General features: G+C 39.0%; 2 protein-coding genes across 2 annotated transcripts in view; both read left to right on the forward strand.

Annotated features, from left to right (window-relative positions):
- Positions 1-92, forward strand: part of LOC144655111 (E3 ubiquitin-protein ligase TRIM71-like) — a 2,441-nt gene extending 2,349 nt beyond the window's left edge. Inside the window, exon 2 of the mRNA XM_078515327.1 lies at positions 10-92. Within this exon, the coding sequence (XP_078371453.1) occupies positions 10-92 (83 nt within the window). The remainder of the gene's footprint in view (positions 1-9) is intronic.
- A 10,898-nt stretch (positions 93-10,990) lies between these two features.
- Positions 10,991-12,954, forward strand: LOC144654134 (metabotropic glutamate receptor 4-like). Its single transcript, XM_078514233.1, has 2 exons — positions 10,991-12,580; positions 12,724-12,954. The coding sequence occupies exons 1-2, from the start codon at positions 10,991-10,993 to the stop codon at positions 12,952-12,954; spliced, it is 1,821 nt and encodes a 606-aa protein (XP_078370359.1).
- Positions 12,955-17,271: the final 4,317 nt, after the last annotated feature.

Here is a 17,271-nt window from a genome sequence, read left to right on the forward strand (position 1 = left end):
GTTTCAAAGTATGGTATGTCAGGTCCATCATTGTTGATGCCAAAAGAAATCAAGATTGCTTTGGCCAGGTTGATTACAGCAATCATAGATAAAGCGGCAAGGGACAATGTTTCAGCTTTGTTTGCCAGTGGATCTCGAAAGGGCTTCTTCAAAACATGATGAATGGTGATCAGAAAGCATGCGGCAACCATGCAAACCATACCCAACATCATATTGGCTATGAAAGATTGACATGCAAGGAGGAGGAATCTTCGACCAATCAGCACGCTCTCCCAGTACAGTGTTCCTTCATCTTCACCGTTTGGTTTACGGAAAGGACCATGAAGTATTTCCAAAACATCTTTGTTGACAACTTGCACACTCGTGGAAACGCCTCTTCTTCTTGCCAACATGTCTTTAACCAACCAGTAGATGAGAAATGGCAATGGAATCATGCAAGCAGTGAGAAATTCACTAGCAGTAATTGAAGCCCTGTAAAGCTTGGAGGATCCGTAGAAAAGGACGATAATAAATGGAACCACGAACACTGCAATATAAGCAAGAAGAATATACTGCCACCACTGCATACATGGAACATTTGCATCGATAAACAGCCTCTTTCCAGATCCAATCGAGACGCAGTGCATTAGCGTCAGGGACGTTTCTGCCAGCCGTTCGTATCCCAGCAGCAACACTTCCATGACAACAGCCATGTAATGAATTAGGGGTGGTTTTTCTTTTCCCCTAATCATGTTTATGACAGCATGGACACCGTAAACGATGATAACTTCAGACATTGTCACGAACACTGTGCCAGACAACAGCAACTGCTTTGTCACAGCCGTTAGCCCTACAAAAGGACATCCAATCCCTCTGTTGATTGTTCGAACCTGGAAGTTAAAAGCAGCAACCAGGAAGTAAATAAACGGTATCTTTTGATGAAGACATTCCTCTAAAGATCCGACCATCAGGAGCTCAGCAGCTTGGTAGAAATAAAAGGTAATTTTTATATAACCACTATCTGAGTGTTCACGATCCTCAACAAGGCCCAAGTCATCTCTTGAATTATTCTCTACTTTTTTGTTAAACCAAAGGATCTGAGTTCCAAGGAAACTTAGCATCGGAGGCTTTTTCAAAAGATAAAGTACCAGTGCAAATGTTAGCAATATTGTCAGAATCCACACAGTATAATTGTTGCATTTTGTAGATTTGCAGCATTCAGCTGAGAAGAGTGTTTCGGTGAATCCGTCTGCGCATTTTCCACAGAGGGTGCCGTTTCTGTTACCATGACAACTGTTGTAATCTGCTGACTCAACAGATGGACAGTAGTGTTCTGGACAGGCAATAAACTCCAGTTTTGGTGGATGGTTTGAAGATTGATAACCCCAGAAATTTGGTTTAGCAGCTATGTTACTTCGAATACAGCTTGATCCAAAAGGACAAGGTAGGCAGAGGACAGAAGTGGCTACAGTTAAACCTCGTGTAGCTCCCTTTTTGAGGCTGTAATAACCCGAAGAACAGGATCTGCAAGAATACCTCAAGACGGTCACATTAAGTCGGCAAAAGCTTTTGTTTTTTTCAGTGAATGCAATGTGTGTGGCATTTTCGAATGAAAGTTCTTGTCCTTCGCTACACTGCAAATTCGATGTCTCGTCCATCTCAACATATCCTCCGCTGGAGATGTCAAGCAAGGCCGGATTGGAACTCCTGTCAAAATACAGCGAGGTCATAGATGTGTTTTTAAGCTTTAAAGGTCCTCCACTTTCGGTATATAGGAACGTGGGATTATTAAATGTAGAAATGTTAGGAAATTTCATGCTCTCCTTTGTTCTCGAAAATCGACAATCTTCGAAATCTACTCGGCCAGTTCCATACGCGGAGTACACATGCCCAGTGCTGCGAATGCCAAAATTGTCACGAAAGGTGCATCGTCGAAATTTTGTGAAACCATTACTGACATAAACAGCCCCAGCAGCCAATCCGACGTTTTCCACAAAGATGGTATCCTCAAATACCACGTAACTGTCGTAGTGCCATGATGGGTGGATCTCGTGGGTGGCGTTTGACGGAACGCAGCCCAATTGTAGAGATCTGTCTGGCTTTGTCAAAATCGAAATTGCACCAGTAGCGGTCTCGTAAAAAAACTGACTCCCTTTACTCACAGACCACTTATATCGATGGACATTGATGCAATTCCGAAATAGAGTTCGTCGTATTGTGACGTTTTTATCTCCTTCGAAGAAAAGAGCAAAATTACTGGAAGGTCTTGAGATGAATGTATTATTGTCAAGTTCTATGACGGCCTTTGAACAGTTGATCTGTTTAAGTGACGGAATATTGATGCGAACAGCATAGCTTTTGCCGTTATTTTCCACAGTTTCCTTACTATTGCTGGTAAAATTCGTGTTTGTGATGACTACTTGGACGGATGTTGGATCGTAGATAGTCAACAACATGTCATATACGTTATTAATAAAAGCGCAGTTATCAATGTAGATATCGACTGGAAATGAGCTATTTTTTGGACGTGATGATACTACTTGAAATCCATAACGAAACTGGATCAATGTGATTTTCACCAGTTTAATGATATATTTTGGACTTATAAAGAGGGCTTCCTTTTTCTTGGTATTGCTCACTATTAAGCTTTCTGCAAACGTCACAATTCCTGCATTTCCGTTTCCCGCCAGTATCTGAATAAATCTGAATCCTCTCCTTCCTTTTGCAGCATTGTCTATGAAACTGCATTTTGAAACGGTTACATTAGATTTCCCTCCAGTGGTAACCACTCGCAAAGCACCTTCAACTGTCATTGCCTTTTTGTTGTGAAATCTGGACGCCTCTGCTGATACACTTCCGCCTTTTAGCAAAACGTGGACAGCTGTGCATTTAGACCATTTTCCTTGCCAATGCTCAATGGTCACATTTCTTAGATTAAAATATAGTTTTTGTGGACTTGATTGATTATGATGTCCAGCCCATAAGGGTTTTCCAACTGTTATTGCACACCCGTACTTCCTTGCGCTGCTTCTACTGAATCGAACGCTGGTAAGGTTGATGTACAAAAACCCATCGGGGCTATCAACGAAAAGCGATCCGGCGTCAGCTTCATTTTGCTGGAACGTAGTGTTAGAAATTCTTAATGACGCACCAATAGAGGCCTCCAGAGACAAGCACGAGCCGGCTCTTTTCATCGTAGACTGCTTGTGGAAATAGGAATCTTGAATATCTATTTCTGCCTCGTCGGACTGAACTTTGATGCACTGCACCGACGGATTATTATTGCACTTCAAGTTGACGAACTTTGCGCGGGTTTTTCTCGCATGCGAAAAGTACAAACTTGGCACAGTCAGCTTAGGTTTTCTATCTAATGAATTCTTCCAGGAAGGTAACCTGTTAAAACTCAGCTCCACATCTTTGTACGTCTCGTTTGTAATCGCCGTTGAAACGTTGACATTTATGAAAGGACCTCGGTTTTTGGCGCACTTGACCTTCTCGCAGAAAATCTGAATATTTACTTGTTTTAAAGCTTTATCCTCGTTGGAAGCTATCTTCATAACTCCTCTTTCAGAACGCTGCACACCATGAAATCCATTTTGTTTGAAATGTGTACCACTGATATTAATCGCAACAGAGCGACTTTTACTTCTGATATTATCAAGTAAAAGGAGATGGATGCAGTGGGAATTATTGTGAAAGGATGAAAATCCTTGAATATCCAGCCGAAAAGTTGTCATGTTCTGTATTGTAATGTTCAAAGCCCTTGGAGCGTTGTGGAAAGAGCAGTTGACAATTTTGACATGATGACAGTTTTCAAATGTAAGAGGTGTTTGCCAAAAAGCGATCCCTGAAAACTCGAACCTTAATGTTTGCTGTTCGTCATTTGGTTTCTGAAAATGAAATCCTTCCACACAGAAAACGTGAGGCGTCGAGTAGAACGCCTTCATAGTCAAGTTCTTGCTGATGTTAACGCCTGGATTAAAACCCTGGTCAGGAGGACCGCGTGCACAGTCGAAAGGATGCTGCTCGGTTCCACTACCGTTGAGAAAAATTATTCCGCCCGTTTCCACTTGACGAATGGCTTGAGCAATGGACTTACAGGGGTGACCCTGCGAACCGCAATTATTACAGTCTTGTCCATAAAGTGAGACATAAACACTCTCGAGTTGAGATCTTTCTGCACCTGAAATTTTGAAACGTAATTAGGTAAAGACCTGAAAAATGATATGGTCAAACAAAGGGATTGGTCGTACTTGTTTTGACGTTTTAGCTTCTCCTCTCATAAACTGACTAAAACCCTATAAAAACCGGCAAAACATTTTAATTTTTTCTTTTCAGTATCGCTGTCTCAGTGAATCGACTAAACGGCTTGCGTCACACAAATTGCATATAAAATGACAAAACCATTTTTTTTTCCGATTTCGCACAGACCGTTTACAGTTGGGCGCTGTTTCGAAAGTAGGGCAAACACGGCACGAAATGCAAAACACGTTTCGCAAGTCACTCCCATGTAAGCAGAAAATTTACATAGAAAAACTTAACGGCATCATCTTATTTGTCAGCGACGTTACTTTATAATACAGACCTCTGACAAATATGTCAGAAGGATAACATTACCTCAGTGTTGATATGACATGAAATACTGAAATGTTTACACTGGAAAAACACTTCTGCTCAGTAAAAAAGCAATGTTTATATTTGTATCATGAATACTGTATTTTACGCTAGGATTGCTCAACTGTTATGATCGCGCGGCGATGACCGTGCCCTGAACGATTCGATTTTAATGAAATTCTATATGGTGCCAGGGCTTTCTCTTCTTCCTTGTCTACGTACGTTATTTTATTCCACTCTGAAAATACCGTGGAAAACAAATGCCACTTTAGTTCCGCATTATTTAGGAGCTTCTTGTCTTTGTTCGATAATTATAGCAGTTTTGAACTTGACTAAAGGCCAAAGAACAACTTTGTTAATTAATCTTTTATCGGAGCTTTGTAATCGGAATTCAAATACTCAACGCCTGAACCGGCAACTTTTGCTTTCAACGGAACTTCGATAAAGCGATTTTTCTTCCTTAAATCTCAGTAACTGCGTTCACCAAGTAAACTGCGCGGCCTATACCGCCTCAAGCGAGCGAGAACGTTAACTCGGGGCTTCTGCTGAAATCATTTCTCGAATATATTTCACTTTCCAATATCAGCAACATGACAATAAAACGTACTTTAAAGTTTCCATCTGATGTGCTGGTAAAAGCAAGAAATCAAGTATAAAATAAAGGCCCATTCCGTAAGCCGGGTATAACTACAGGTGAGATTGTCGCACCTCCTGAAAGCTTATAGCGCTTAAATATATATATTTTTTGAATTAGTACCTTATACAAATTAGGTTTTGGTATCAATTTGTTTTAGTTTATAACACAACAGAACTGTAACGGCACTCTTAGTTGACTGAGTTAACTACGGCTTATTTAAAATAAAAAAAGGCTCGATCCTAGACTAGACTAGACAAGACTAGACTAGACTACCTTGCGCTGAAGTGTTATCAGTAACATTATTTAAGTTTTTCGGTTTCAATAATCAAATAACTGTATGATTTAGTATATCAGTGATACGGGAGCCAAAATAATGGCGACAAATTGAACAGTATCTTCTAATGTTTGATAAGAGACATTGACGGGGAGCAGGGATGGCGCAGTGGTGAGAACGCTCACCTCCCACCAATGTGCTCCAAGGGTTTTTCTCCGGGTTCTCCGGTTTTCCTCCCTCCTCAAAAGCCATCTAATTTCCAATTCGTTCAGGAATCCGAGGGCCACAGGTTTGTCAGGCGCAAGTACTATTACGTGCAATCCTTGTTAAATAACGCCGGCCAATTTCTTGATGAGAAGAATTCAAGAATTGAGTAAAATATGCGAAACAAGTTTTATAACTTGAATGAAGTAGTTGCAATTGTTTGATTTTAAAAACCACACCCTGAAAGCAAAGATCACGTCAAACACATGCGATGGCTTTTGCTTTGATGAAATAACAGGACATCCGGGCAGTACATTTACTGTCTTTAAAACACTGCCAATAAAATATTTCTACAATATAATAGGCTGACTGTTCTATTTCTTTATTCTCACCTGATTTGTTGCTAGACAGCATCAAATTGAGGAGAACCGCTACAAAAATCCGCAAACACACCATTGTAAAAGCAGCAATCAGATCGAATAACGTCCGTTTACCTTTTCCTTTACATGACGTTTGATTGGTTCCTTGGTTAGAATAAGGCAATGTTGGCGTGATTTTAAAGCGATCGAACCGGTCTAAAGGGTAAAGATGTCAGCAGCGAAAACCAAATGAAGTGACGTGCTCGGAAAACGGAATGTGACAGCAATTTGTTTGATCATTTGCAATTCAATTATTCCCAAAGAATGACATCTGCTATTGACAGTTTTATTTTCTGGTATATTTCATTTTCTAGAAATTCGTTTTAAGCTTGACAACTTGGCTGGGCGAAAGCAGGTTTAACAACGAACATAAAAAAATCTGCCTTGGACCTTTTCGTTCAACCTTCGCAGGTCACAAACGTTTGGGATTATAAGGCGCTAAACAAACTTCAACAGTAGTAATTCAGGGGCGGATTTAGAAGGGGGCCGAGGGGGCCGCGGTCCCCTTTTTTCTCTGTAAGCAACATTTGAATTTTTCATTGGGCGGGGGGGGGGGGGGATGCCCTCTCGCCACAATTTCCTCGACTAGTTCTTTCTGAATTTTCTGGATGACCATGGTAATTTGCTGGTTAGTAAATGATAAGCAGTTCTGCTTTTTAATATTACAAAGGTTCCGTTTCCGTCAAACATCACGCGCTAATGACTTGTTTCCTATTTTTACAAAACCGAATGAAAACAACAAGGGAGACGGGAAAAAATTGACGGGAATAAGCTTTTATTTAAAAATACTTTATTATAGAGAACTAACGCTCCTGCAAATTAAGGTCTATGAAATTAACGCGACTTAAGAATTGGAAGGAAAATTATTTGAACAAAGGAAATTCACGCGAAAAAGGGGGGCAAATTTTCAAAATGAAGAAAATTAACGCGATTATTGAAGTACAAAACTGAAATAAAGGATGTCCGAACCACTCTTGTGAAAGCAAGAATGAATTAGAAATATTGCAGATGGCATGCCTTTAATGCTTTTACATTGTAAAAGATTAAAAATAGTGTACAGAAAAGAGAAGGTTATTGTTTTCTAGTTGTTATATGTGTTCGGACAGTATCCAGAATTTGGGGTGAAATTAACGTCTCGGAAAATAACGCTCCACTTAAATAATGTCGCGGATATTAACGGTCACAAAACTTAACTCGACTTGAATTAACGGAATTATGAGAATTCGCGTTAATTTCATTGAGCGGTAATTTCCTATAATAAGGTAATCGCTAATTTAAAAACAAGGCAAAAATTAAATGCTTCCTTGTCGACCTTGTGATACGATTAGAAGCGCTATGACAGCGGTCGAGTGAAACACTTTGTTGAGTATTAATCTGTACAGTCATTAACTAAATAAAAAGCCGTGGCAAATTAAAAAAAAAGAAAAATGACTATTTGAATGTTACACCATCTTCTTAACGTTTAACAATTGGTCCATGCTTTAGCGTGCACTTTCGAGTTATGATGCACGCGGGAAGTTTGGAGAGCACGAAAGAAGCGTAAGAGTTCTCTCGAGGCAATAGCCGAGAGCAACTCTAGCTTCTTGAGTAAGCGGCAAGGGACAATTTTTCAACTTTGTCAGACAGTGGATCACGATACAGATTCTTCACAATTTGGTGGATGGTTAGGGAAGGTACCTTTGTCTTGGGGGGAGGGGGGAGGGCTGGGGAATTTTTTTTTCAAAAAAGGGTTTGCCCTCCCCTGCGTTTTAATAAAATAATAAACTCGTGACCCCCCCCCCCCCCCCCCCCCCCCCACCTTTAAGTGACTGACAAAAGTGCGACCCTACCCTCACTACTGCATGGTACATGTATGTTCCATGCCGTAGAAACATCAGAACATTTCGCTTGGGAACTACGGCAAAATGTTTGAATAGGAATACATCTCGATATTGAATGTTTGTGCGCTGAAACAAGAAAATGCGAACATGAACAATCAGTGTGGGATACAGTCAACTCTCTCTAAAACGGACATCGTCGGGACCGGCTCCAACTGTCCGTCTTAGAGAGGTGACCGTCTTATAGGGAGTTTAGTTAGAGTAAAATGACTGAAAAATGTCAGGGATGGGATTAACACCAGGTGTCCGTCTTATGGAGGTGTCCGTTAAGAGAGAGTTGACTGTATTTACGTTTTATAGGGTAAAGCGCAGAACTAAACGATTCAGGAGATCAGCAGCGGTTAGTCAACAGCAAGAAGCTGAACAAACGATACCTGAGTGTAGTACCTCTGGATACGGACGGGAAAGAACACGAGTACTCTGAGAGAACTATGTGCCATGGCATAATATACATGTAGAAATGTATCCTAGTACCTATAATAAAACACCATATTAAATCAAAGTAGGTGAAAAGAAAAATCTGTTAAAGAAAAATGAAACGCAACATCACAAAAATTTATGAAATGAAACGTTTTTAAGCCGATCTGTTTTTTTTTTTAAACTAAATTTTCGGCGACTACTGCGCACCTTCATCAGAGTTCAAAAGTTCGTTAACAAATTCACAAAAAATCTCGTTAATAAATTCTGGAAAAGATGTGTGACCCTCGCCTTGAATTCCCCTTAAATAGCTCACAAAGAGGTACGGCCCTCTCCTTTTGGTGCTCGCTTTCACTGATGACCCTCCCCTCTGAGCCCCGCCCCCCCCCCCCCCAAAGAAAAAACGTACCTTCCCTATCACAAAGCATGCACCAATCATGCAAACCATTCGCAACATCAAATTTGTTATGAATGATTGACATGCAAGAAGGATGAATCTTCGACCAATCAGCACGCTCTCCCAGTGTAGTGTTGCTAGCTGTATTTTCATTGCTTGGTTTTTGAAAAGGATCATGGAGTATTTCTAAACCATCTCTGTTAACAACTGGCATATTTGCAGATTCTTCTCTTCTCCTTTTTAGCTTTTTGTTATAAAATCAGTAGATGAGAAATGGCAGTGCAGGTGGCAACGTAAATAACGACTGCAAATGTGACTTAATCGCATCCCATATATGGTCCGGGCGTATTGGAGGTGAACAATCTAGTGGGGTCGTTCTATTGTATCGTCTCACATATCTCACATGTCATGTGATTTGTTATAGTGTTTTATCTGCAACAAACTTTGACAACATTATGACGAAAATTATCATCAATTTGCAATACGAGGACAGACGCACAAAAAACTGACGTCTATTTGTTTTTTACAATAAAGAAGCCAAAACTGATTTTCAAACGAACGAAATGCGAAAGAAATGTAAGATTCAATGGAAGATGCGATTGACGCAGAATCTGAAGTTCATCGCTGTAATTCGGAGAATCACAGGCTCGTATAAATTAAAAGTTTAGTAAAAATAGGCCAGAAATATAAGGAAAAATTCGAATTGCTCAACCAACCTTCATTGCAGTGAAAACTGTTCACAAAATTTTTCGCTAAAAATGCAACTTCTTAATCTCAAGGACAGCCATAGCAATTTTGTAATTCCACATGTGAAATTATAAACTAACGCTGCAACTTTGCGCCAAAATTGAGGAGTAGTTTGTCACCAATGATATTAGCAGGTAAATAACGCAGTTTACAAGCCAAAAATAAAGAACACCTGCTAGCCTTTTCTTATTCACAACTTAGCAATAATGGAAACATGAACGGTTGTCTGAGTTAAGTAGTAGTCGTTTATGAATTTTAAACCAATAGAGGTCACAATATGCAAAATAATGTAACATTGAAATTGCTGTCAAAAACAGAAAGGGGACTTCTATTTTATCCCGTCAAAAAAAAGGAAAAAAAACTGACGCTTACATTGCAGAACATGTCAAGTTCACTAAAAACAAAATTCAATTCAATATTTGGCGCTTAAAAAGTATATTGACTGTAAAGCTTTGACCGTATATCAGCACTGGTAATACAAAATATTATTTTTCAACAAAATTAACGCCTTGCCGTTAAGGTACAGTCATTTTGCTAGGAGTTAGGTTCGTCACATTTACATAAGAACAAGACAAAACAAACTGCCTTTCAACCCGTCGCCCACTGAGGCATTCACAGCAATGAAGTATTTTTAATCATTAAACCAATCCTATTTTATGAGCTGTATTTTGAGCTATTTTAAATATCAATATGAAATTAACCATACCATCCAAACTGGCACGTAAGATTTGCAGAAAACTAATCAAATTATTCGGTCGACGTAAAACATCTGGATGTTTAAACAAGCAAATAAAAAAGGAACAAATTACAACCGTTATCTAACATTAGCCCTAAACCATCGTATGCTTAGTTTTGGCACAAACAACAATAAAAAAAACCTTCATTCGTAGTCAAATGATCTAGATAGACGTACAGCAACGCCAGGGGCCAGCAGAAGAAACCGACTTTTACTGCTCTTGTTGTTTTACTTTTCAGTGAAGCAACAGGTCATGCAAATGCAACTAGCTACCTTTAAATACAAGTCAGCGCATAACACTCTGCCCACCTGCAGTAGACGTCAAAAGCTGAACAGATATCTATAAGTGAATCTCTATGACACTAACAGGTATTTTAACAACAAATATTACACATCCCACCGACAAATTAGCTGCACACAATGAATGCTGTTCGAAGCACGAACATCCCCACTTGTTTTTACACATTTTAGCAGCCAAATGATTGACGTACAATTTTACATTAAACAACAAAAAAAGAAGGAAAGAGACAGTTAATATCACACAGAAAAATCCTGCTAATCGTTTAAACTGAATCGCTGAGCGCCTTAAATTTCAAGCGGACCATCCTTTGAACAGGGATACCTTATAGCATCATCTACATATCAGCCCATGTTGAGCTCATTTCAAATACGGAAAGTAATGAACCAATATGGTTTTATCACAGTGCTTCGCATTTGTTTGTTTTTGGTGCTACGCTGTTGTTCAAGCCCCATATAAAGAAGGAGATGTTATGTTAGGTGGACTATTCAGTGTTCGCCAGTTGCAAGAAACGTCGGAGGACCAATGCGGGGAGATTACCAAGGAAGTGGCAAGCGCTGAGGCCATGATCTTCGCCATTGATAAGATAAACAACGACTCAAATCTACTTCCAAACATTTCTATTGGATATAAGATACATGATGATTGTGAAAGCATCACGGAAGCAACGCGAATCACCTATGAAATGTTTCAAAATAAGTGTTTTACAAACACAACACATAGCAAAGTGGGAAGGAGATCCATTTTGGCTTTAATTGGCCCAACCTTCTCAAGTACAGCTCTTGTTATCGGCGGATTTCTTCAAATGCTTAATGTTCCAGCCTTAAGCGGGACAACAACGAGTCCTGAACTGAGTTCATATACCTACAAACATTTGCATCGAACAGTGCCTTCAGATACATTTTTAGCAAAAGCTGTGGCTGACATCATAGATCACTTCAACTGGACCTATGTAGCTGCTGTTGGAGTCGATGATTCGTTTGGACGAAATGGAGTTTGGTCAGTCATCAAAGAAGCCGAAAACAAAAATGGCTCATATTGCGTTGCTGTCACAGAATTTATACCCCACAATACGCAGAAATCAAGCATTAGACACATTGTTACAAAGCTAAGGCGACACAAAAACATACATGTTATCATTTTGTGGATTTCTGGTGTCATTGTAAGGAATTTTTTTAAGGAAGTCAAGAGACAAAACCTCTCTGGGCGAGTTTGGGTTTTTAGCGACATAGCCTTTACTTTAACTGTAAATGGTTTTCTCCCTTCTGACCTTTCGCCGCTTCATGGATCAATAGCATTCCAACCACATAATTTCCAAGACGAAGGATTTAAAGAACACATGAAAGCGTTGCTATATAATGAGGAAAATAAGCAGGACCTTCCAGAATGGTGGGGCGATATCAGGAAGCTGAATAGGAACTGCTCGGGCAGTAAGGACAATGCTACTCACAAGGAACGATGCGTACACAATATTGTTCATGACATGTACAACTCATATGTCCCATATGTCATTGATGCTGTATATTCCGTGGCATATGCCTTAGACATCTCCACTCAAGAAACCAACCTAACTGATAGTGATTATGACATGCAAAGGCTGCTTTCTAAAGTTAATTTTGTGGGACTTACGGGACAAATCTTATATGATCAGTTTGGCGATAGGCTATCCGCGTTCTATGATATTGTCAATTTCCAACAAGTACAAGAAGCTGATGCCAAGGGACTAAAACAAGTTATAGTCGGAAAATGGGACGCGACAGAGCGGTTACACTTAGACGATAATATTCGTTGGAACAGCCAAGACGGACGGTTTCCAAAAACTGAATGCCTGGAGCAATGCTCAGCGGGAACAAGGAGATCAACTACGTCGCCTTGCTGTTGGCAATGTGTCCCGTGTCCTCGTGGTACGGTCAACCCAGTTCCTGGTGCTCAAAGCTGCATCCCTTGCCCAAGAGGGAAACGTTCCAGTGACGACAGGACAGTCTGTTTAAATTTACCTTTGGCCAATTTGAGTTATACTAGTGCAGGAGGGATCGCTGTTCTCGCATTTGCCGTTTTGGGTATCATTGCTACACTCTTTCCACTTGCTGTAATGTGTAGATTTTGGAACATTCCTATTGTTAGAGCATGCAACAGGAAACTAAGCCTCGCTCTATTAGGAATTATTCTCTTGCTGCTGTCCCTAGTGTTATTGAATCTCTTTACACCTACAGATACAATTTGCAAGATATTTTACCCATGGCGTTACATTACTTACAACCTGTGACTTTCCCTTCTACTGGTAAAAGCCTTGCGCATTTCCAGTGCTTTCCAAGTTCCAATGGTAACCAGTTCAACGATAACCTCTCTTACTAATAGATTGCAATCAGTGATAATTATAAGTCTGCAAGCGTTCCTGATGATTGCGTTGCTACCTTGGTTGCTTGTAGATCCACCAGTCGTGGTCAAATTTATCTACCCAGAACGGTATACTTTTGTTAAATGCAAAGCATACAATACGTTAGTTGGAAAATCTATGTTCTTGCTAATATGTTCCTTCATTTTCTTTCAACTGTTAATTTCTGCATTCTGTTTCTTTAAAGTAAGAAGTATTCCAGAAAACTTTAGCGAGGCCAAGCGAATGGGATTTTCAATGTATGTATATTTTATTTCTTTACTCGCTTATCATACGGTAGAGCTCTCTATGGATGAAAAGTATGTGGTGGTTGTGGACTGTGTTACAACACTATTGAGTGCTTACGGTTTTGTTTGTTGTGTTTTCTTGCCAAAAATATATATCATCCTATTTAAGCCGGAGCTGAAAACCTCAGCTAGCGTAGGTCAGGAAGTAACTCAGTTCTCGTTTGGATCAAGCTCCGTACGTGTGAATCCCGCATTTGATAGCTCCATCCAGCAAGGCCGAACTTAATACGTTTATTTCACAAGGACGAAAGGTCCTTTTGATTGTGGTACTTGAGAAACTGTAGATCATATAAATAACGAGTTCAGGGGAGACAAGAAAATGACAACTCGTAGTTGTTGTTTTTTGTCTTGTTTTTATTTCAGGGTAATTTTTATCCAGTTGCCAAAGCTTATCTCGGTTCTACTTGTGAAAATTCAGTTAGCTGGTGTTTAATTAGTAAATTTGTAGGTTATTGCAACTTGGTTGAACCTGTAGATGATTAATACCCACAATAAAATGAACACAATATACCATATACAATATACTAACACATTATTCATCTTTGCTTTTCTGAGTTGTCTTTTTTTTATCTTGCGGCGATTTTGTTTTACTGCCAAAGGCATGAATCGTCAATAAAACTAGAATCATAATTCACGCGCGCGCGTACAAGGACTCAGCGTAAGTTTCTATCGTCAAAATAATTCAAGTTAGTTTTAATTAATTTGAAATATATTTCTTTCTTTAAAATAAGGTTTCCAAGTTTTTATTAAATGAAAAGATATCCATGTCATTGATATTATTCCAGCCCGGTGAAAGCGGAATTAACTATTTACTGTGTTCCTTCTTAGTAAGTAAAGTAAAACCTTAATTTCAGTGCCAATGTGTTAAGCCCGCGTGGATTGAAATTTGTTGTTGGTTCCTGCCTTGCTCCGAGGGTTTTTTCTCTTGGGTTCTCCGGTTTTCCTCCATCCTCAAAATCCAACTCTTCTAAATTCCAATTCGATCAGGAATCCCAGGGCCACAAGTTTGTCAGTCGTAAGTACTGTTACGTGCAACCCTCGTAAAATAACGCCAATTTATTAATTATGAGAAAAATTCAAGAATCGGGTAAAATATGAGAAACATTAACGTGAATAAAGTAGTTGTTTATTTAAAAACCACACCCTGAAAGCAAAGATCACGTCAAACACATGCGGTGGCTTTTGCTTTGATGAAATAACAGGACATCCGGACGGTAAAGTTACTGTCTTTAAAACATTGTCCAATAAAATATTTCCACAATAAAATAGGCTTTTCTATATTTCTTTATAATTACCTGATTTGTTGCTTGACAACATCAAACTGAGAAGAACCGCTATAAAAATCCGCAAATACGCCATTTTAAAAGTTTCAAGGAACTCAGTGCAACCAGATCGAATTACTTCCGTTTACATTTACATACATGTAACGTCTGATTTCTTCCTTGGCTGGAATAAGGCAATGTTGGCGTGATTTTAAAGCGATCGAGCCGGTTCGAAGATCGAAGCTGTCAGCAGCGAAGACCAAATGAACTGACTTGCTCGGAAAACGGAATGCTACAGCAATTAGTTTGCCCTTTTTAATAATTATTTTCATATTTAATTCTCAAAGAATGACATCTGCCATTGACAGTTTTATTGTCTGCCATATTTCATTTTCGAGTAGTTTGTTTTAAGCTTTACAACTTGGCTGAGCGAAAGCAGGTTTATCAACGATGATACAAAATCTGCGGCTTTCCGATCATTCTTCGCAGGTCACAAACGTTTGGGATTATAAGGCGCTAAATAAACTTCAAAAGTAGTAATTCAAGGGTGGATTTAGAGGGGGGGGGGGAAGAGGGGCGACCTTTTTCTCTGTAAGCAACATTTGAATTTTTCATTGTGGGGAGGGGGGGGGGGCTTTTTTCGGAATTTTCTGGATGACCCTGGTAATTTACTTGTAAATAAATGATTAGCAGTTCTGCTTTTTAATATTACAAAGTTTCTGTTTCCGTCAAACATCACGTACTAATGATCGATGACTTGTTTCTTATTTCTACCAAACTGAACGAAACCAACAAGAGAGACAGCAACAAATTGGCGGGATTAAGCTTTTATTTAAAATATTTTATTGTAGGGAGTTGACGCTCCTGTTAATTAAGGTCTACGAAATTAACGCCACTTAAGAATTGGAAGGAAAATTATTTTGAACAAAGGAAATTCATGCAAGAAAGGGGGGCAAAATGTTCAAAATGAAGACAATTAACGCGGTTATTGAAGTACAAAACTGAAATAAAGAATGTCCGAACCACTCTTGTGAAAGCAAGAATGAATTAGAAATGTTGCAGATGACATGCCTTTACATTGTAAAAGATTAAAAATAGTGTACAGAAAAGAGGTTATTGTTCCTAGCAGAAACCCATAAGGGTTGAAACGTAACGTGTAACGCGCGCGCACAGCGTTTGAATATTCATTTTGCTAAGTCAGAAACCCATAAGGGTTGAAACGTGTAACGCGCGCGCACAGCGTTTGAATATTCATTTTGCTAAGTCAGAAACCCATAAGGGTTGAAACGTGGAACTCCCTATGATTTGCATTGTACAAAGCGTTTGCACATTCGATTACACAAAGTACCATATTTGGAAAATCACGAGAAACATTTAACTAATTGTGTAATTGCAATGCAACATACGGTAGAGTCCTCAATGGATCAAAAGTATGTGGTTGTTGTGGACTGTGTTGCAACGCTATTGAGTGCTTACGGTTTGTTTTCTCTGTTTTCATGCCAAAAGTTTATATCATCCTCTGTAGGCCGGGCTTGAACACCTCAGCTAGCGTAGGTCAGGAAGTAAACTCAGTTCTCGTTTGGGTCAAGCTCCGTACGTGTGAATCCCGCATTTAATAGTTCCAACCAGCAAGACCGAACATAAATACCTTTATCTAGCAATGACAAAAGGTCCTTTCGATTGTGGTACTCGACAAACTGTAGATCGTATAAATAACGAGTTCAGGGGAGACAGTAGTTAAATGACAACTCCAAGTTGTTGTTTTTTGTCTTGCTTTTATTTCAGCGTGATTTTTATCCAGTTTCTATTTTTTCTTTCATCCAGTTTCTAATTTTTATCCAGTTGCTCATCTCAGTTCTGCTTGTGAAAATTTAGTTATACTCAAAATAAAATGATGAACATAATATACCATGTAGAATATACTAACACATTATTTATCTTTGCCTTTCTGAGTTGTCTTTTTTTTTCGGTAAATCGTTCCAGACCCGCTCGGCCACTTTCTTGGCCAGGATTCAAATCACGCACCCTTGATGTTTACTCGGCAGAAGCTATTAAATCACTCTCCTATTTTAAATTTTATCTAATACCTTCAATTCTCTTAAGCGTGAAATATATATTTTTGTGTTATTTAAGCGTTTGAGTACTGGTTTGCGAAACCGGTGATTTTTTTGACACGTCCAAGCAATAATTTTTTTTTATTGAAAACTGCTACGTCAGTCACGCAATGATTTTGCAGCAAGCTTCACGCATAACTGCTTTTAAAAAAAAGGGCTGGTAGCCGGATAATTTTTGAGCCGGAATACTTTGAAGATGCTCTCCATTTAATAGAAAAAATTGGTCCATTTTCATCCGTGTACAGTTGAGCCGGCAAAGTCTCTATCAGAGACGATTGAATGTTTGCACAGCGAAATAATCTTATTTTCGTTCTTGATGTAAAATATTTTCTTACACACCTCCCAAGACTTCAGAAAACAAAATGGTAATGTATAATATTTCTACGAACTATGATGGAATTTTTGAAAGGATCCGTAAAACCAGCAAGTAAAACAAATGGACTACAAAATGAAATCCTGGTTTAGGTAATTGCATGTAATTAAATTCTACCACGGCTACAAAATTTCACGGTTTTGAAATTTTCTTTTTCTTTATTCCTTTCAAAACTTTTCCAGACCCCATCTTGAATAAAAATTCATCTGAAACTTTTTTTCATGTTTCATTTATTTTTTCA

This window comes from Oculina patagonica, chromosome 5 (assembly GCF_052425735.1).
Source record: "Oculina patagonica isolate OP01 chromosome 5, crgOcupat, whole genome shotgun sequence".
Classification (NCBI taxonomy): domain Eukaryota; kingdom Metazoa; phylum Cnidaria; class Anthozoa; order Scleractinia; family Oculinidae; genus Oculina; species Oculina patagonica.